The 21,231-nt window shown below is 43.9% G+C and overlaps 2 protein-coding genes across 4 annotated transcripts; one reads left to right on the top strand and one right to left on the bottom strand.

The window, feature by feature from the left end:
• Positions 1-5,010: 5,010 nt before the first annotated feature.
• On the bottom strand, positions 5,011-8,240 carry LOC118879475 (uncharacterized). The gene is made up of 4 exons (XM_036822346.3): positions 7,958-8,240; positions 7,826-7,894; positions 6,501-6,623; positions 5,011-6,375 (listed from the first exon to the last, which is right to left on the bottom strand). The coding sequence occupies exons 1-4, from the start codon at positions 8,117-8,119 to the stop codon at positions 5,449-5,451; spliced, it is 1,281 nt and encodes a 426-aa protein (XP_036678241.3). The 5' UTR covers positions 8,120-8,240; the 3' UTR covers positions 5,011-5,448.
• A 1,695-nt stretch (positions 8,241-9,935) lies between these two features.
• LOC118877833 (uncharacterized) lies at positions 9,936-20,560 on the top strand. 3 transcript variants are annotated; one of them, XM_065866305.2, is made up of 5 exons: positions 9,936-10,119; positions 12,103-12,422; positions 13,711-13,800; positions 17,486-17,657; positions 19,166-20,559. In XM_065866305.2, the coding sequence occupies exons 2-5, from the start codon at positions 12,108-12,110 to the stop codon at positions 20,299-20,301; spliced, it is 1,713 nt and encodes a 570-aa protein (XP_065722377.2). In that variant the 5' UTR covers positions 9,936-10,119; positions 12,103-12,107; the 3' UTR covers positions 20,302-20,559. The 3 variants fall into 3 exon arrangements, with proteins under 3 accessions (XP_065722377.2, XP_065722376.2, XP_065722375.2); XM_065866304.2 differs by lacking the exon at positions 9,936-10,119 and adding an exon at positions 10,341-10,881 and having other exon boundaries at positions 19,166-20,560; XM_065866303.2 differs by lacking the exon at positions 9,936-10,119 and having other exon boundaries at positions 10,935-12,422; positions 19,166-20,560.
• The last annotated feature ends 671 nt before the right edge of the window (positions 20,561-21,231 follow it).

The following is a 21,231-nucleotide window of genomic DNA, read 5'->3' as shown; positions in this document are numbered from 1 at the left end:
ACAATCCCCTTTCTCCCCCCGGAAAAGCCCCATACCCATGGCTCGTCTCTGTTTTCGCTGTTCAACTACGGCCCTAAAATGCTTAGGGCTGGAGTTTGGTGGGTGGTTGGGTGGTGGTATGTGGGAGGTGGTTCAGTGGGTGGTTGGGCGTTGTAGTATGCATTTAAAAATGCTGCAAGTGTGCCAGTTAATATGCAGACCGACACGGTCTTCATTACAGCCCGCAAACACAGACAGGGACAGACACACTCGCACACATGTACATATATCCACGGAATTGCAGGGACAGCGTCAACAAAATAAACAAAAATGTAAAGCAATTAAAAGCAGCCCAGCAGAACACAACGGAATATCCCACATAAAACATGAGCAAAGGCATGATTTTGACTTTTTTGCTTGCTTACTTTCTATTAGTCCGTCCCTGCCTCTCGGAGAATTCGAAACCATACTCTGCGGAGAAAAAGATACCCCTTCTTAGGATATTTTCATCAGGATCTCTTAAAAAATACTGCAAATATATCTTTAAGGTGAAAAATTGCAGCGAGAGTTAATAATCATAGTATACACCCTACTTTCTCAAGATGATTAAAAGAAATGCTTAGCATAAATCTATGATATGATAAAATTTTCCATTGCGTTAGCTGATCTTTGTAAAGATATCAAATGGGTAATCAAAAATTAAATATGCAGAGAAATAGGAACTTTACAATAAACTATTAATTGTGGCAAATTTGAAATGGAAATTTTTTTAAATTGTATCCTGTTTTGTAATGAAACACAAAACTATGCTAAAAAGTTAACAAGGTTTTTTTTTGTTTTTCAAATACAACCGATCATATTGTCCCGAAACCCATCCCAAATTCCAATACACCCCTTCTATTTTCGCCGATTCCTGGTCATCGAAAACGACTGTGGGACTGCCCGCTGAGGGCTACAAGTGGTCATTGGCTGGCTGCTGGCGCTCGTTCAGACCGGATTTTAGCTGGATCCGAAATGAATTTTTTGCTTTTGAGGTTAAAGGGCAAAAATGGTGCAGCTAGGCGTCGGCGAACACACATCGCAGCGGATGGCAGCTAAATATTTACAAGCTGAGCGAAAACATCCGCAAACAAAAAGCGCAGACACGCAGACGGAGAACGAGAAGTTTTATGAAAATGTCCATCGGTATATATGCCCCGCATATGTGGCGGAGTAATTGTTATGCCAAAGTCCCGCTCACAATTTATTTTTGTTAATCAGCAAACGGTCATTCCAGCCGGCCACGCCCACCGCCCACCGCCCACCGGACAGGCACCACGCGTGGCAAGTGGCAACAATTCGACAATTATGTGGCATTTCCATTGCTGCCCCTTGCTGTTCGTTTTTATTTTAATTAAAAAGTCCCCTGCCAGGATGCAAAAAGCGAACAGGTTCGCGGGTTCCCACACCTGCAGGCAAGTCAACCCGAAACCAACCCGAAACCCCCCTTGCAACCCACCCATGTGTTAGAATTTTTGATATTTATGGGCAGTGGGCACTGGGTCGGTGCAAAGTTACACCCCGATAAGCATCTGCACCACCCACAATCCACCAAAATCGCCCAATCCACCGGCCATTGCAGCTGTTGTGGCTCAGATTTTCGGTGCGTTGCGACGGTTTGGTTCGCAATTATGCAAATCGAAAGATCGCCACACAGCGATATCCTAAAATTCCATGCATTTACAATTTTCTAATCAATGGAATTTTAATTTTAATTTCCAAGGCTGCCCCCGCCGGCTGTGGTTACTCATATATCTTTGGAGTCTGCATTTTATTCGCTGCGAAAATATGGTTTAATTTGCTGCCAAGGGAACACAGAAATCTAGGGTAATCGCCGGGCAGTCCAGATGAGCTTTCGATTAAAAGACCCCATGTTTCGATTAATTCAATCCCAGTGTGAAATGTGTCACTCACCTGTCGCCCACTGAATCGCTTTGTTGCCTATTTACAGGCGCCGTGAATGTGGATGTGAGTGCGCCTGTGAATGTGAATGTGAATGCAATTCATATTCATTTTAATTTAATCAGGCTCTTGCGACATCGCTCAACCGTAATTAAGTTTCTTGTGCCGGGACCAGAAGCTCGGTGAGCGTGCGAGAATAAAAACAAAATACCCTGCCATATAATGGGGGAAAAATTGAATAAATCAGATAGATATGTGCACCACATTTTACAGACAGCGAACCCAGGGAACCCAGGGCCCCCAGCGGGCCCAGCTCATGGCGACTAATGCAATAAAAGATGGCCACAGCACGTTTTTTAATATTTAATTAAATAAATAATTTCCATTTGCCGTTTGCCAGTTGCCGTTTCAAATATTCGAACGCACGAATTTAAATATGGAAATACTTTGCACGCAGGCGGTTGCATTTTCCATTTTCATTTCGCATTTTGCATTTCCCATTTTGCACTTCCGGTGGGCGACTCGTCAAAGTTTCCACGAGGAGATGCACGCACACACACATGAATCAGGGGGTTTTGGGCCAAAAGTTTTCCCTCGGAGTAATTAGAAGACTTAGTCCCCTGCCAGGCGGTCTTTGGCTGACTGCTTAAAATGCTCTTTTGGCGTTAAATTTATGACAACCGCACATGTTGTTTGCCAGCAAGAAACAATAACAATAACAGCCCGCCAGCCGGCAGCCGAAGGCGTGCAACAACAAAGGCCAAAATGGGGCGTCGGCCAAGGGGGGCCAGATCGCAGAGGGTGGCGCTGCGAAATGCTCGTTAGAAAGTTTCTAAGGTTGCGGCCGCACACGAAACAGCTGCGCCGCCAAAGGGGCAGGATTCTCCAAATTGTTGCACGCTTTCCTTCGCTTTGGGGCGGTCACATTGTTGCTAAGCTATACACACACTCTGTAAAGACTGTTTCTGTTGCTGCCTGATAAGCTACACGGAGAGAATAGTACCATTAGAAATTCAGAAATGAACTTGTGGTGGTAACTCCCCAGGAAAGGTAATTAAAAATGGCTTCCGATGTCTTGAAGTGAAATTCTGCCACCGAGATATCTTTAAAGTCACCACAAAAGTAGAATAGTATATGATGATGCACAAATGACCTGAATATTATTTTGGTACAGATAGAATACATTTTTTAAATGAAACTGTTATTAAATAGACTTTAATTGTATTGAAATCACTTATAAATGTATCTAAAAGTATGCAATGAAAAAGGAACATATGTTATATATATGTTGTTGCATACTTTTAGACACCTCTTTTAATGGGAAAAAAATAAAATCTGTTTAAGTATTTTGTTTGAAATTCTGTAAAAATACTTTAATTTAAATTCTACTAATTGTACCCCAAATGTAGGACCAATTACCCCCTTTTTTTGCCAAGTGCACTGGGACTCAAACGCATACCCGTACCCATACGCCGTGTGGTGCACTGACGTGACCTCCACTTGTGCGGCAAGTGCTCGAGTGGGCGTGGCAGCGAAATTTTCGCTCCAAAGTGAATTTATTGTTTTGGCCATTACCACTTAGCCGTTCCCGAAACTTGCCCCAAAGAGCCGTTTATTTTGATGCAAGACGAGAACTTAAACAACGCGACTCGGCTGCCATGGATGCAAATTGTAGGGAGAATAGAGCGTCGATGCTTTAAGGGCTGAAGCCCTCTGTGTTTACCCAAGGTAAATTGCACTCGATAATGAGTGCTTCACATTAATTAAATAACCAATAGATCGGTCTGGGCTTCCCAGTGCAAATTATGCGGGGAGGTGATTCGCCGGGGGCAAAGGAAAACTGGAAGCACAAGCACACTTGTCGCGGTTTTCGCAGCGATTTCTTTTACCCGCGACAGCGAAATTAATTGCATTGCAGCGTTTCACGTGGAGGAGCACTTGTTACGGTTGCCATTAGCGGTGCCATCATCGACCCTCGAAATCGCTGTAATTTCCAATAGATAATGAAATGCAATTAGAAAACGTGTGGCTCAGCCTGTGTGTGCCGCAAGACTTGTGCGAAATGAAAGTGCAACAATAACAGCAATTTAAACACGCTTTTCCAGCAGAAGCAGCAGCAGCAGCAGTGCATAATGGCGCATAGAAGTTTGTAATTAAAGTTTGCCGACTCTGTCAGGTGACGACACCACGGGATATGGCCGTTTATTCCGGCCATTCCGACCATACCGACCAGTCCGGGCTCACAATGCTGCACCGGGAGCAGCATCACAGGCAGCAAATCAATTTCCGCAACCGGACGCGGATCCACGGACTGCGAACTCGGTGCTCCTGCTCGGACTTGGTCTTCGGCCGGGGCCTTTGTGCGGGGCATCAACAAAGCAGAAAATAAAATTCAATTAACGCGCTTAAATTAAACTGCCACTTCCTGTTTTGATGACATTTTCATAGCAGGCTCCATCGTGGAGCAGCCAGGGGGAGGCTATTCTGCAGCGATAAGAATGCGGTTGGATCGGAGCAACTGAGGGCCTGCTGCTGGCGTGGTTCATCCTCCTCCTTGGCCGCCTTGTGCATCAATATTAAATGGTAAACGGGCGGCATAATGGCTGTCCGACTGCGGCTGTCATTATGGTTCTGCCGGGACAGGTTCCACGCCTGGTCCCGATGACAAATAAAGCTCATTACGCGCTTGTCCGGCATCCTTCACTTCGCTCCTGATTGACCTGCATCTGCGGGTGGCGTCGCCGACTGCAGCCAGTGTTGGGCCTGCACTGGGAGAAAAGTAGGGCTTGAAATGGGAGAGAATATCTGGAAAAGATTAAGAAATATTTCATGGCAATCTTCAACACTTCAATCTAATTTAATGGATATTATTACATAATGTTGTGCCTAAAAGTATGCAATGAAAAATAACTTACCAAGATTCATGAACTTTCCTGTTCAATATATATGTTGCATACTTTTGGACACCCTCAAAAGTAATTTCAAATCCCTTGAAACTCTCGAAAAGGTATTTTATTGATTTTTACAAATTCTTCTTTTTCCTTATTTGTATTTTTGGTATTAGGTGGATTTCAACGAATTATCAGAATATATTTAAAAAAAATCCATTTATTTTCTGTGTAAATCGAAGACATGCATTTGTCAAACAAACCCCTTAAAGCAAAATACCCCGGCTTCATTATCGAGCAGCGCAACTCTGATGCCAAATGACACAAAGTCAGTGGAGCGTTCAGGAGTGATTAAATTAGAACTCAACTTGGCCAAGTTGAACTCTTCGCTGCAGTTCACCGGGCAGTGGAGCATCTCTGGATGCTGGACCAACTTCTTTGCATCTCTAGTCAGGGGCCTTTGTCCTGGCTCGACACCCATTCAATTCCTTTGCCGGGTTCAGTTCTTTGCGCGATAAGCAACTTTGGCCAAGCAACTGGCGTTTAATTTAATTAGTAAAGAAAACAGGAGGAGCTATTTGAGGATGGGAAGTAGGATGCCTGGCTGATAAGAGGATGCTGTTGATTGAGATGTCGGAGCTCAAAGCAAACGAAAAGCGGATTTGTAGCAGCAGTTCTGGTGCAGGTCCTTGGCAGGATCTTGTATATCCTGCAGCTCGCAGGGACAGCGGTACATCAGCGAGGCCGGCTTAGTTTGGACAACCTGCTGGGGCAAATCTTGGCTAGGAGTGACAGGAGGTATGTGAATGGGCTGCATCCCAGAAGATTCATTGATGGCCGGGATGTCGGCGGAAGACGGAGTGGGATGCAAGGATGCGGCGGAGCTGTGGCTGCTGCTGTCCGTTCCGGATTCCTTGTCACCGCCCTCGGCAGTCGGCTTAACCCCATCCTGCTGTAAATCATTCGTCGAGAGTGAAGGATGCTCCACACTCGCGTCATCCATGGCATGCATTGTTGTCCTTTCGGGGGGCGTGGCTGTCACTGGCGATGTCCTGGCCGGGATTTCACTGGGCTCCGTGGAGCTAGTCCGCAACAGGGTGGCGGCATTCGAAGGGGAGAGGTTGTCCATCGAGTAGGCACAGCCCTCCAGCAGCTTGGTTAGGAACTTGTTCGTCGGCAGCACAGGTCTGCGCTTTCGCCAGGTGTCCTGCTGTCCATGTCCTCCTGCTATTCTGCTCTGTCGTCCACTGACCACCGGTCTTGTTATCCCGGCGAAGAGCTTCTGCCGCAGCTTATTCTCGGATCGGCACATCTCGAAGGCGTTGGCTATGGTCAGGAAAATCTGCTCCGCCAACAGAGCCCGGCGGGGCGTGTAGAAGTCCCGGCAGACAGGACAACGCTCGGAGCGTATCCGACAGTCCACGCAGAGCAGGTGTCCGTTTTGGCACTGCATCGCCGGCGGAGAGATGGTCACTCCGCAGACAGGACACTCGACGAGGCGCAGGATGCTCTCCAGGACGAGAGACAGGCGTCGCAAACTTGTGGGCATGGGGGCACAGCAGATGCTCTGCGGATTGGCACAAAAGATACTTTAGTTAAGTGTCGGAATGGATTTATAGATAAATGTTGATTAAGAGATATTTAAATGTCATTCTAACATGAATATAAAATATATATCACTTTATTACTCACATTTTTATCACATTCCTTATCACATTCGCTGTTCCAGCAGAGAATTGTGACGCAATCCTTTTGGCTTTTGACCATTTTGGCAATCTCAGCTACTCTTAAGCCCAGAACATCTTTACCATTTACCTGAAATCATATGTATAAGTATCACTTTTTGGGGTTTAGATTAATAAGCGTTGTACGTAAATGAAGAAAAATGTGGATTTGTTATTCCAAGAATACATTGTATTAGGTATCTAAATATTTGTACTCAGACAAGCTTTAGAAAAACAAACAAATAAAGCGAAATATGGCCAACACATTTTCAAATTCCAAGCACTGCTTGCTAATGCTAACCCTCTGTTAACTGGAACTGTTAACCGGCACTGTTAGATATGTGAGATATTATCTGATAACTGCAAGTCGCTCGGTTTTGCTTGTTTTAAATATTCAAATATTTACTTAGCGATAATTAATCTTTGCCGTCAGTTAGTCGCGTTAACGTTCGAGTTGTGTCATAAGTGTTAGGCTCGTCTAGGGCGGTTTTTGCATTCGCCAGCTGTTTCAGATGCCCCCTCCAATACACCTTCCTCCAATAAAAGTGCTGAATAGCCCCGATGAGAAGCAATTAAGTTTTACTGCATTGCTATTTTAAGCAAGCAATATCCACGAAGAACAACAAAAGCAGGTACTAGACTGCAAAGTCCAGGCTTTAGACATAAGGTCCAACTTCCACTACAAAAACTTCGATTTAAAATGACTTTACCTGAAACGATTGGTAATTTAAATGTCTATATTGCTCGAAAAATGTCTGAGTTAAATAATTTTACTAAACCTTTACCTTTTGATTTGTACCCAACTGACTAAATTTATGTTTAAAGTAATGGCAACCAAAATTTTATTTAAGATATAAATTCATAAAATATTGTTAAGTGGACACCCTTTTTTCTCTATGCTTACCATAACGATTTAAAATAAATTACTTGTCAAAAATCAAGCAAGTGTCATGGGGCGTTTAATGGGATAATAAGTTTTCCAAAAAAATATAACGTAATTATTTTGTTTTCCGAAGAGTAGAGAACATGAAATGTTATAATAATGAACGCCTTCTTACTTTTATAATTAGTTTTAAATACTTTGGTACGAAAACACTAATCTAGGCCCTATTAGGTGAAGTATGTTCTGATCGTCACATATTAATTCAAATTCTTAAACCTGAGTTCTTGGCTAGATAGTGTTGCTTTCGCGGATGACCTGCATTTTGCATAATCCAAGCCAAGCCCCTTTTTTGTCAAAGCTGATACTTTGGTGGCCAGTGGTCGGTGGCAACTACGTGTTGCAGTACTCACCTCCAGAACGCAATCGCCGGATTTTAGGCCGCAGAGTGCGGCAGGTGTGCCGGCTGCCACATCGCATACCTGTCGTTTGGGGGATATGGCATTAGGAGTGGCGGGATATAATACTGCTACCTAGGTTGTTACCCATGGATAGGGATCCCACTTGCTGCGGGTCAGCTGGAATCCGTAGTTCTCCATGGCCGGGGCAGCCCTTGGGATCCTCAGCAGGCGAACGGAGGAGCCCACTTCGTTCTCCCCGTCATTTTCAGTGGGCGGTGGCTGAAGTCCTCCCCATGATTTCCTCATCTTTGGCTGGAAAACTCGCGATATGATCCAAAACAAAACGCGGCTAGCGAGAGACGTGTTCAACGTGCGCTCTCAGTTGGCAAACTGTTTTTCGTGTGTGTTTTTTTTAGAGCCAGCTGGCTATAAGTGGGCCGCCTGAAAAGTGGCCGAGCGCCGAGCACTGAGCGCTCTGGGCCGACGCAATCGGAATCGACGACAAACATTTTGGCCTCAGCTTTTGGCCAAGCTCGTAGCTCCCAGCATCAACCATTTAACCCCTGCCCCTCGAACACTTTGGGCCATATGACGCTGTGTTGTAAGATCCGAGTTCGGAGTTCCGAGATCCGATGCTGACAGCCAGTTGAGATCATGGAAATTAGTCTAGCGAAGCTAAGTAAATATTTGAACTTTCGGCTGGCTGCGGTTTTTGGGTGCGCTATAAATATGTCAGTAAAAGCGATATGACATTATAATGCGATAAAACATGAATAAACAAATACATGTTTCACCGATTAGGTCATAAGAAGACATGGTTTGATTTAAAAAACTTAAAAGTGAGTGTTACTTTAATTTAGTTACGGCAATTCTGCGGAAGTGAAATCGAGAACATGGCTGAATGAAGTAATTATCATGAACATTTGGAATGAAACTAAAGGGGTTTTATATTTCAACATTTAAGGAAAATTGTATTACAACCAGATGTTTCCGAAAAATAATATTTCCCTATAAGAAAACATATTAGTTTCGGAAATAAATGAATGTTTTTTCAATCTAGTCAATTTAACTAAACAACCAAACATAATAAAAACAAACCTCACCCAAAGCGTAAATTAAGTTTTAGGCACAACCCACACAAAGTGTAATCGGATAAAATCGCTATTAGCAGTAATGTACACGAAACTTAATCAGTTTAATTCCATTTTGTTTACTTTAAAAGTTTTCCGACTTTGTAATTAAATTTGAAATAAACAGCGTTGTTTTTCAGCTTAATTGCACGCCGGCAGTTGCCAAATGGGAGTGCATTGTCAATTGAGTGTCGGACCAGTGAACCAAAATATTATTATTTGAAAGGCCGAAGAAATTAAGGCAACAAACGTGGCCCTGCATGAAGGTGTCAGGCCGCGATAAACATAAACAATGAGGCCCTAAATAAATAATCGGTCCCAAAACCAGCTCGTCCATTAACCCTAACAATGATAACTGATGGAAATTGGCAGCTGACAAATGGATTTGGCATGGCATGGCCAGCAAACCATCGCAATCCATTTGACTTTCGCTTTTTTGTTGTTTAACTGCCATTGAGGCGGTGATTTGAGTTTGGCGCTCTGCTGAAACATTGCCCAAATAGCATTGAAATTGGCAATTTCATTAAATTTTGTGCCCAGCAAAACTGACCCTGGACGGCATTGTGGTGTGTGATTTCGTTTTGGCTTTTCAATTTGCCAGTTCAATTAGATTTGGCCGAATTTATGTGGCATCGAGTGGCCCACAGAAGCGTTCGGCAGCCAAAAGCCGTCAGCAGTGTCAAAATTACCAAATACTTGGCCATAACCAGGCAATAACATCAAAATTCATGTTACCCAAGCGAACGCCCACCCGAAAAGGTAATTGACTTTTATTAATCGGCCGGCAATTAGGCCTGGCCCAAAGGCAAATGGCCAAATTCAAGTGCAATTCCGCCTCTCAAAGCATTAACCACCGTCTGGTTTGTGCTCGATGGGTTTTGAAAAACCGTTCAAAAGCTCGCAGCAAGTTGGTTCAAAGCTCTGCCAAAAGAGGGCGCTCGGTTTAAGCCAAGTTTGTAGGTCTGTTGGTCAGCTGTGAAGACGGCGTGGCTCAGTTTCTTCGCAACTGGCAATCGGTGAAGTGCGCAAGCGCCGCAAGTTCCGCTAGCAAACGCGAAGTGCGAAGCGCCGGCGCCAAAAAAAGTTATTACGATACGATCTTAAAGAAGGAAAAACCAACTAGCGTGTCCAAGAGTTGTGAAAATTGATTAACCAGCTAAGCTATAAAAAAGAACGGTGTGTAATTGTTAACAGGCGAGACCTAATGGCCCAAATGACCTTACTATCCCAACCAACTTCCAACTTCCAAGTTGGTTAACGTTGGCTTAGGTCAAGGTCCAGCTAAGAGCCGAAAAACCCGGAAGTGTAACGCATAGTTATAAACGCATTTGCTGGCTTTTCGTATAATTAAAGCGGCAAACAAGTTTGCTTCTATTTCCTAGCTGCAAAGCAAACAAACGGGTCTAAATTGAATTAGAAACGCGCCAAGAGCGCATAAATCAAATGTACTCATACGCAATGCTTGCGCAAATCTCAAACACTCACATGCACACTGTGCGAAAACGGAGGCGAAAAAGCAAATCACGTCGGAATCGGAATTTATACACGGCAATCCCACGGAGTTTCAGGTCCCAGGCGGCTAATTGTAGAGCTGCAGCGTCAATGGCGCATGCGCAACTTTTTAGCCCGCTTTGGGGTTTCTGGGTCTCTGTCTCAGGCGCTTTTTTATCGTATTTGATTTTTATTTTTTCGCTTGCGGTTTCTTTCGTGTAACTGTGACGCAATTTTCGTGTGAGTTTGTTTTAGTCTCGCCTCGCCAGTTTTGCCACTGACTCAATCCCAATACACTGAAAACGAAAGCGGCCAACAAGATCGTGTGCAATGTGCCTTGCCTTCGGGCGACTGCGTGCTGCAGTCAGTTGCAATTCACACGCGTGTAAGCTCAGTTCGCTTCCTCCAGAAAGAAAGATAATCTACCATAATAGCGTTAACTTTACGGTATAAATACAGAAGTTGGCAATTAGATTTGGGCCCGAATTGGAGCGTTACCAGGGGCAGTCATCCTGCATTTGGGGTTTGCGCAATTGTTAGCCAAGTGATGCGCTTCATTGACTGGGTCCAAAAAGAAAACAATGGCTTGTGGTTCAATTCCAGTAGTGGGTGCAGCTTTGTAAAGTAATTAAATCAAACGCAACTCCTAATTGCCCTCACAAGGGATAAGGCATAATTGATTGAGGGCCAGCTTATTGTTCAATGGCTTATTTACTTTCCGCTGTGCCCACTTCAATAAACCGACGTCACAGCGACTTCATGGCCAATGTCAGTAGAAGTGAAGTGAAGTGATTTGAACAAGTTTGCCGTACTCGTACTCGTTTATCTACAGATACTCACATCTGTATCCGCGTGCGTAGACAGCCAGAGAGGAAGCTATAAATTCGCAATCTACTCCAAGTTTTGGAGTGCCAGAAACATAATCAATTCCGCTGAGAGAATCTTCTAAACTGACAGCCCAGCGAATCTGACGCAATTCATGGCTTCGACTTCTGAGTGACTAAGCGTAAGAATCCAGTTGGTAGAACAGCTGGTTCCATATATTCTATATGGGCATGTGAGTTCCGGGGCTTAATTGATTTTCGTTAGTGCTGAAAAGTTTTCAAGAAACCCTTTCTATTTTTTTCCCCTTCCCGAGGCTGGCCCCGGAAAACTTTTGATTTATGTGGGCAAATTTTACGCCTGGCGAACGTGGCGTATGCGTAATTACGACCACTTGGCACCAAACTTTCTGGCTAATTAATTGGGCTTCGTCTCGAAGCTGCCGAAAGGTGAAAGAATCGCCCGCCGAAAGGTGCAAATGAGTCGAGTGCTGGAAATCAGAGGACTCCCGGCTAAGGTTGCCCCAATCACACACACTCGGGGCATAATAAATGCGAGTGTGTACGTGATGGGCATATCAAGTGGTGTGTTGGCCCTCTAAGACAAACGAAATAAAACAGTTTGGTTTGGCAACATTTTTCAAAGCCCCTTTTCGCCCCCATGTCTATCCAGTTATATATGTGTTATATGCCCAGGTAATTAGATGAGCGAGGGTGTGTGCGTCTGGCAGACGCCCCAAGTGTTGAAAAGTGGCCAAATTTATGTTGGCCAAGGCAATGGGCGACCTTGTGGTTGGTTGACCAAGTGCTGGATTTGATTTGAACCTCATGTCATTACCAATTACAGACGAGATGCTTCAGCTGTGCACCATCTACGCCTGCGCGAACGGGACTTTGGGCCTGAATTTGAGTCGTGCCCCCTGGGATCCGTATCCCTGGGTCAGCGGGGTGCAGGCGAAGTCGAGTGCGGAAAGGGGCGGCGTCCGGCTGGGAGATACCCTCCTGGAGCTGAACGGAGCCGATGTCCTGGGATTGAGGATCAGTGAGCTGGCCAGTCGGTTGCAGGATCACTGGCAGAGTGGCGCCGAGGTCGTGACCCTGATGATGTGGCGACAGCAGGCTGCCATCGACCAAAATGAGGATCCTGCCGAGGCATCTCATGCTGTGGTAAGTATTCCACCGTTGGCCTAGTTAGAGTGTGTTGCCTATATAGGCCATTGTCTTACATGAGTGCCTTAGTCAGCGTTACGTAATACTGATTGACTTAATCACTGCTACTGCTGTTTTAGCCCAGTAATTAGCAATTAGACGCTGCAACTTGGTCCGCTTGCTTTGTGGGCCCCAGAATAAAGCCCGTGCCAAGGTTTCTTGGCTTATAAAAAATACGCAAGATTAGTCTGTAACTAATAACTCATCCATAACCGAACGTTATCGTATTTGACTGGCCATCAAATGCTATTTGCTTGGGCTTAATTGCGCATATAGAAACTTAGTTGCCTGCATTTTATCTTAGGATGAACCTATAAAAAATATTTTATTAGAAAAATGAGCACTTAAAATTTTTGTAAAATGGTTTTTTTTTTGTGTTTTTTAAAAAGTTATCATAACTTGTTTTAAAAGTTAACAAATAATTTTGTGTACTCACATCAAATGCATGCCAATATTATTTGCCTAAAGCAGGCCTTGAAGTTATTTAAAGCAGGTCCGAAAATAAGAGTTATTAAAAGGTTATTAAAATTAAAAAGTCAACCGGTGACCTTGATTTTTATTCGGAACTCAGGTCCACTTCAATGTATAGATAAACTGAGATCCTGAGGCGAGCCTAGAGGTGTTCAGCCATGCAGATGTCCGTGCGTCGTTGTAAATTGTTTATCTGCCGACCAAGAAGCTGTTTACTTTATTAAATGCAATTGAATCGAAATAATGCAATTTCGTTCTTGACACATTATGTGTACTTTATTGCAATTCAATTGACCTAAATGTCCTCGCAGAGGACAGTTGAATTTTAAGGGCATTCGCACACACGTGGTGGACATTCACCTGCACAGGTGGTTGGCAGGGAAAGTCCATTTCAATCAATGCCGAAGGCTGTGAATCACAGAATGTGTGCCAGATTGACCCGTTAAACAGATTAAACTTGCAACCGCACTCGGCCATAGGACATTATATTTCCTTCAAATGCAGGCGGTCCTTTCGGATGGGAATTCAAACACGAGTCGTTTTGATAATCACATGCAGAGTTGAATGGAAATCGGCTTAAATCAAAGCCTTTCGTAGCCAGTGTGGCGTGAATTATTAACACCGCCCCACTGAAATTGGGGTTGTGCCTCCCCAAAAATTTAAATATAATTAAGTGCAGGCGTCTGATTCAATTGATTAAATTTCCCCAAGTGTCGCTTGCCCTTGAAGTGGAATCCTTAAATTAACCAGCAGTCCTTTCCTTTTACAATTGCAGCAACACGGTATTAATCAACAATCGCTGCAAAAGTTTGCAACATGCCTGCAACATATTTCCCAATTACTGGAGTGTCCTGTGTGCCTTGAGGTAAGTGGATGCGGGATGCGGAATGCGGGATGTTTGAGTGGGCGGGAGGCTGGTCCATAAGGACATCCACTTCCAGCCGCCTGCATGTGCATTGCATATCGATGAGCCCGGCTGGCTTTAGTTTTAGTTCGTCATTATCTAACTTAGGCGGGCTCGAACTCTCGACCCAACTCGCCCCAAACTTAGTTGTCCAGTTGGCCTCTTGTTTGCCTTTGTGAGCCGCTGCTGTCAATCCCACTTTGAGAAAAATATCGCTGGGAACATAATGGAAATGGGTTCTATCTAGGTCATGTTATTACGGGCGTTAGTTTAAAATAAAGTTAAAAAAGTTTTATTATAGTTACGAAAGTTATCTGTCAGATTAATATTAAGATTAATATCTGAAGATTCACGTATTTTATTATATGTATTATCAAGGTTTATTTATAAAGGAGCACATATTTAAGGGAATATCCTTAGTTTCCATTGAATTTCTTTATTTCGATTATTACATTACTTATAAATTTAGATTACATTAGATTATTTTAGGTTTTTTTTATTAAGTACCAAAAATTAAAAGAAATATCCTTAGTTCCCATTGGTTTTCGTTACTCAGATCAGCAGTTGGCAGCTTCCTAATCCTCTGCCGACACACTTCTATTAGATATGATCTTTTCTTAACTGATTTTGTTCCAACTTGTTGTGCCTCTAAAGTGATAAAACCAGGATTGGAAATATGATATTGTACCGTATTTGTTCTCTGTGCAGTGGCAGTTTCATTGGCAATCCCAGTGCCATCCTCTTCCGGGCCTGCGTTGATTTTGCTGCGCAAGTTTGTTGCTAATCACTTGACTGTATATAAAGTTTGCAACGTCGGGCTGCCGGTGATTGCGTGCCCCCCTTGGCCCACGTCCATGGGCCCATGTCTCCGTCCCAGGAACCCCCTCTCTTTCGTCCAGGTGCCCCCTGCTTTGTTGACTCAATTACTCAAACGACGCACATGGCTCTCCATGTTGCCAGTTAATAGCCGTCGGTTATGTTGCCTGGCCAAGTTTTTTATTCGGCCGACTGCTCGCCTGTTTTATTTTGTGTCCCATATTCGAGTAGGTTTTTGATAAATGTTTGCCCTGGCATGTGATTTGATTAGTTTCGCAAAATATATACATCCAAAGCGGGCCGTGTGATTGATTATGTCGTTTAAAAATCAAATATTGACGATTAGTGTGTGTCGAGTGTGGATGGTACTGGGGATTGGGTAGGCGGCAGCGGAAGTCAGTGTGAATAATCGTGTCAATCGCCTGCGGGCCAGCTTCTGATTTTGAATTTGCTGTTTTTGATGCGATGTGATGGCCAGAGCCAGAGCCCAGAGCCCAGAGCTCGTTGTGCATTTAAATTAAAGCTGTTGGCGAGGGCCGGCTTTAAATTTATTTATGCCCAGCTTGTCAGCAAAAACATAAATTTAATTAATTAGACAAGATAAAGAGTGAGTAGGGCAGAGTGGAGGAGAGGAGAGCTCTCCTTTCTGGCCATTTAAAATGCAGAGTTATTTTCAAATGAAATTCTCGCCTGCAGCAGATCTCGTTGGCCCAGTGTGCTGGAGTGTCAGTGTGTAACCATAAATTAAGCATGTGCAGGGAGGGCAAGGACATCCCGGAGATATCCTGGACACGGCCACGCTGCAACGCCTCCGAAGCCAGCTGGCCACAGAGCAGCTTGAACTCCACTTGCAGCTGCACTGAATAATTTGTTTATTAACCCGAAATCAGTTTATGCTGCCCCATCCTGCGGCCGAGCTGGCGAGCAGGAGTCCTTCGGAATGGGTCATTATTACTCCAGCACGAAGCCGGCATTATATTGTATTATGAGCACACGCTGGTAAACACATATATATATCTATATAGTTATATATGGCATATCCTTCGTTATGCGCCATGTATGCAAACACGCACACAAGTCCATTAAGTTATTAAGGGATTTTGTTTTGCTAGATTTTCAATAGTTGTGCATCCTCGATTCCCTTGAATGCTAATCGCCTGCATTAGCCTGCATCCAGTCGGATAAGGATTTGCCTCTGCTTCTCCTTGTTTGACATTAAATCGGGCATGAAATTGTTTTTGTTCCATTTAAATATGCATAAATTTGCAGGCCATTTAATTTCCATAAATTTTGCAAGCAAACAGCTCAGCCATCGGTCTTGATGGCAATATGATTAATTCATTTTCGATCAGCCCGGCGGTGTTTTAGTTAATATAAACAATATAAACTATATAAACTGGCCAGCGAGTGAGCACTTCGAATCGAATCAATACTGTTCTAGACATTTACAATATGCCCAAAAGCATGCTATGCCAATTTCGATTGCCCTGCGACAGTTGCGGAAAAGTGGGCTAAAACCAAAGCTAAACCACTCGGCTTTGGCCATTTCCGCTGCCCCTTCCAAACTTCCCATTTCCCCCAAGCATTTTGTTTTCGCTCAGCTGCATTTAATTGATTTCTATCACTAATTGGAGTCTTTGTTTATGCATGCTGGGGTATTAAAATTAAAAGCATTTGCTCATGCCATTTAAGCCAATTAAAAACAATAAAAGACGAGTAACATTAAAATATCTGCCACACGTGCAAGTTCCTTTAATCCCCATATAAGCTCGTTGTTTTATTTGCCAGGCATGTTAGAAAGTTAGGGCTTTCTATTAAATCGCATATATGATGATCACATCCACGCACAAATATATCTGTATATTTTATTAAATCTCAAATATTTATATGGATTCAATATGGTTTTTACGTTAATGAGGATACAATCGTATATATTTCTTTCCCTGCACACACAGAGTCTTTATCTTGGTGTTTTTATCTGGTCAGATTGCAATCGAATCGTTTTACATTTGTAATACTTCGATTGCAGTTTTGCCAAATCGTAGCAAAAAGTATGAAAGCTGCTGTACTGAAATTGTTTCTTTATTCAGCTCGTAGCAAATTTATGTTCGCCTGCATATTTACAACAGTTTTTGGCTGAATTCACGCACAGACGGGCGGAGACAAAAAGCATTGGCCAAATATCGATACATATTCCCCAGTTCCATAGTCTATTTTCTGTATTTTTCTGTCCTTCTATTTTTTGTATTTTTATTTCCGTATTTCTGTTTTTGTGCTTTTGTGAGGGACCGACTTCAAATGCGCAAAAGTATTTGGGTGCGCATCAAACACAGTTGTATTATTTTAAATCCGCTTGCAATATTTTCAATTTGATTTTCAATTTAAATGGAAAGCTTGCTGCGCACAGCACTGCCAATACAATAATACATTTTTCATGCCGATTCCAAGAGGAGCAATCGGGGCTGCAGTCGGACTTAAGGATGCCCAGGTTCCGGAGGCAAAACAAGGAGCAAATGTGGGCAATAATCAAATTTAGCTGCCGTTTGTGCATTACGTATAACGTATGTAGACTAGAATTGGTTTTTGTTTAAATGCAATTGGGAAAATAATAATGAAGCAATCAGGCAGCCGGGCTCAATGCCAGCTCATGGGGATGGGCATGACGATGGGATGGGCTCGATGGCCATTATACTAATAATTAATTGAAATAATGCTCTCTCCCCTTTGAGTCCTTTGAATAATTACACACACTCACTCACGGAAAACTCTTTCTTTTTTCCCCATTTCCTTGGCGCTCCACATCCCGTCCACCTGGCCAAACGGAAATCAGGTCATCAAACCACCTGGCTGGCAGTGCTGCAATGGACACGTGCTCTGCAATAATTGCCGCAGTCGGTCCGTAAAGTGTCCGGTGTGCCGGGTTCCTCTGGGGCCCAGGGGCCGCTGTCTGCTGTCGGACAAATTATTCACCCTGCTGGCGGAGAGCTTCCCCTGCGACGGCGGTAAGTGCTGACCGGTTTTCGAGGACGTGTATTCGCGACTTTTATCTATTTAATCTGCGCGGAACGATACCCGAATTAGCCTTGTCATTAGGCAACAGCTGTCTGTTTCTGCCAGCTTCGGGGACCTCTGGGGGGTCTTCAAGAATGGCAAAGACAGAGGTGGGCATTGGGGGCTTACTTCTGTCTTTCCTCATCATTTTAATGAATTCCATTTAAAATCCCTCATTCTTTATTAATCGGATTTAATTCAGGTTTCATAATGGATTAAAACTTTGTGTTTAAATTAAAAGTAAAGGGTTTCTGTTCGTTTATTATATTATTAATTATTCAATGTCAAGACCTATATTACTGTCAAATTAATTATTTTATTCTAAAGAATTCGCGTTTTTTTAAGCTGCATTTTCAAATCGTTTAGACCATCATCTTCTCAAGAACTCTCGGTTCTATTGCGTTAGGTTTCCTAAAACAAAACGTTACCGCGAATTCTTCATAACAGGATGGCAAACATTCCTGCAAGTACAGTTTTTCTATTGTAAGTCCGAAATTTACCTCTTAGCACTACGCCTTGAAATAGTTTAATACATTTCCGATTGTCACAAAAATGTTATAATTTAATGGCTACCACTTCTATGATTAGATTTCATACTGGTGTCCAATGACTAGATATGACCTTTGAAGTGGCCACCCCCTTTCAAAAGCTTTTTCCCCCGCCCTGCCTAAATATGTCCTAAGCCCATTGGCAACATCCTGTTTTCGAGTCCTCATTTAGGTGGGCTCAAACTTTGCGACAACGGCAAGTGTCAATGTTTCACTTAAATCTCAGCCGAGAGTCGGTGTAAATGAAGGAAAAATGTGACGAGAAAGCGGAGCCGAGTCAAGAGTGCTTGAAATTGAGCGCAATGGCTCATCTTCGCTTGTTGTTCTTTTTATAGCATAATTATGTAACATAAATTGCTAAAGTTTTCCGCGCTTTTCTCCGCTGCCATCTAGCCATCTTGCCATCTTGCTGGCATTGCGTTACTTGTGCTTGGCCCACTGGGCGGCTTCGTTTAAAGTTTAGCCGCCCTTGTTGCCATTTTCAATCTGTGTCCGCCAACTTAACTTCGAGTGAAGTTTACAGCGGAGGTAACAAGCAGCAACAGAATTTTCCGCCGTTGTCTGCATTTGTTTTTCCTTGTTGGTCTTCATTTTTTGCCACTTTTCCCCACTTCGGGTTATTTTTCTTTGTTTTCCCAAGCTTATGCTGTGCTTAGTGCGTTTTTATTGCTTCTACATTAAGTGTGCATTCTTTATGTTTCGCCGAGATTCGCCCATGGCTGAAACTTGCATAGATATAGATGTAGGATATTTATTTACTTTTTTCCATTTTCATTTGCCACTTGAACTCCTCCGTCAAGAGTTAGGTACTGCCTAACGAGCGAAAATGTTAGGAAAACTTGGGAACTGTGCGTGGACTTGATATTCTGGCTGTATTTATTGTATTTACCTTTTCTAATGGCTCTTTCCAGGGAAAAGCAACCAGGTGACTGCGGCCCAGGGCCATCAAAAACTGAGCAGCGTCAACAAGTGCACAAATGAATATCATAATCAACCGAAAATGGCGTTGGCCAAGTCGAGTACCGGCAAGTCGAAGTGCGGCAAGCAAATCTCCAGGCAACTGGCAGTTTCGGTGGACCAAAACCGAGTGCCAAAGGGGACTGAAGATGGTGCCGAGGAAAATGCTGCGGCCCAAACTCCCAGTGAAATCAGGAGGAAAAGCCAGGAGGCTGTCCTGCAACGTTGCACGCTGATAAAAGTGCAGCACCAGGAGACTGCCGAGCACTTTTCGGGGGAAGGTCACAACAATATGCTCGTTAAACCAAAGTTAAAGTTGAGTAAGAAAAGTTGGCGGATTACAGGGCGAGATCAAGACGGATTGCGCTGCAATGAAGTTGCCTCCATGAATAATGGTGGGCAGGTGGGCCAGCCGGAGGACCAGGAGGAGCAGGAGTATCAAAATTATCATTGCCCCACTGGGAAATCATGCGGCCACAGTTACCAACTGGCCAACAAATTGTCAACAGTCGCGATGCAGGACACCGCTGTTGGGGATTCACTAGGTGCATCCTTATCAGCGGGGAGCCATAAACAGGCGCATTCATCCGGAGTAAATCAGGGAGTGACCCCCGCCGAACTGGAGGCGGGGTCAATAGGTCGCCGGGAGTGGCAGCTGCTGCGCCATTTGAGCGGCGACCATCGCCTGGCAGTGTTGCAAATCTACGGCACGTTCGGCGAGCGGTTGCACGTCCGCCCCCAGCTGCCCCAGGAGGGCGTGGCCTGCCTGCGGCTGAGCGAGGAGTCCTCCTCCGCCTCCTTCTCCTCCTTCTCCGCTTTTGGCCACGTCAGAGTGCACACATTTTTCTTGGCTGTCATTGCAACCGGCGGCGTTGGCGGCGATGAGTACGCCGTCTTCCTGTGGCACCTGGACCACCTGCAATCACCGCAAGGACCCACTTTCGAGGCTGTCATCGCGGCACAGGGCTTCCCGTTTCGAGGACCTGCCCACTCCCTCCGCCGCAGCTGGCCAGAGATTAGGGCCTCCGGCCAGTTCCTCACCTGTCGCAACCTAGCCGCCAACTTCGAGGTGACCATTCAAATCAGGTAGACCTCCCCAGCACCCAAGACTGGTCCCAAAGTATAGGAATAGTAATAGTATTAAAGCTAATTAGGTCTAAGAACTTTAAGCCAAGACTATGAACTGATTTCTCTGGCTCTGTTAAAGTAGCAAAAGTAGTATAGAGCAAACCAAAAGGCAATGAGAATAAAAAATGTGAACTGTATGCTTTGTAAATTATATTTGCATTTTTTCAACGCGCGCGTATTTATACGAAAAATGCAAAACGCAATTTGGAAATGTGTTTAATTTGCAATATTTTTAATTAATAAAAACATTTAGAAAAGTGCTGGCCTGGCAGCTTGAAAGTCGTGGCAGGTGAAAGGTGAAAATGGGCGCTATGAACCTTTAGATGCTCTATAAAATCCAGGAACTTTATTAAAGGTATGTATTTATAAGTGTGCATTTATCAAGGATAGCGATTCTTTTGATATATAAACCTGTTTTTTTTGTGGAAACCCATTGCAAGAGCATCTCAATTTCGTGAGTACCTCCTTTTGGTGCAAAAATAATTCTGATATTTGTACTGAAAACCGAAAACCGACAACAGCAACGGCGATGGTAACCAGCGCCTGTCTGTTTGCTGCCTCCTGATAATTGACTTGCATGCAAATTAATGTTTTTTGCCTCCTGCAAAAACGCGGGGGCGTAAATTGCTGCCCTGTCTGACAAACAGTAAACACGGTCAATGCAGCGGCGAGTCATTTTCATCAACGCGGCGCTATACATAAATCTCTGCACCATCGATGTTTACCATATTTAAGGAAAAAATTCCAATTTGATACAACAAAAATCACAGTCCTGTAACAACATGTGTGCGCGGCAAATAGAGCAAGTCTGTTTTATTATCCCCACTTCTTTTTTTTTTGGTTTTGTCGATGTCCTGCCTTTCCACACTATCGCCTGTTTGTTTTTGATGAG

Source organism: Drosophila suzukii, chromosome 3 (genome assembly GCF_043229965.1).
Source record: "Drosophila suzukii chromosome 3, CBGP_Dsuzu_IsoJpt1.0, whole genome shotgun sequence".
NCBI lineage: Eukaryota > Metazoa > Arthropoda > Insecta > Diptera > Drosophilidae > Drosophila > Drosophila suzukii.
Note: the sequence above shows the minus strand (reverse complement) of the source record. Positions and strands in the feature narration are given on the sequence as shown.

Coding starts and splice junctions, on each gene's coding strand:
- LOC118877833 (XM_065866303.2), top strand. CDS start 12,084: ATGTCATTACCAATTACAGACGAGATGCTTCAGCTGTGCACCATCTAC. Junction 12,423..13,710: donor CCGAGGCATCTCATGCTGTG/GTAAGTATTCCA, acceptor TTACAATTGCAG/CAACACGGTATTAATCAACA. Junction 17,658..19,165: donor GAGCTTCCCCTGCGACGGCG/GTAAGTGCTGAC, acceptor GGCTCTTTCCAG/GGAAAAGCAACCAGGTGACT.
- LOC118879475 (XM_036822346.3), bottom strand. CDS start 8,119: ATGAGGAAATCATGGGGAGGACTTCAGCCACCGCCCACTGAAAATGAC. Junction 7,895..7,957: donor AGTGGGATCCCTATCCATGG/GTAACAACCTAG, acceptor CCCAAACGACAG/GTATGCGATGTGGCAGCCGG. Junction 6,376..6,500: donor ATAAGGAATGTGATAAAAAT/GTGAGTAATAAA, acceptor GCCAATCCGCAG/AGCATCTGCTGTGCCCCCAT.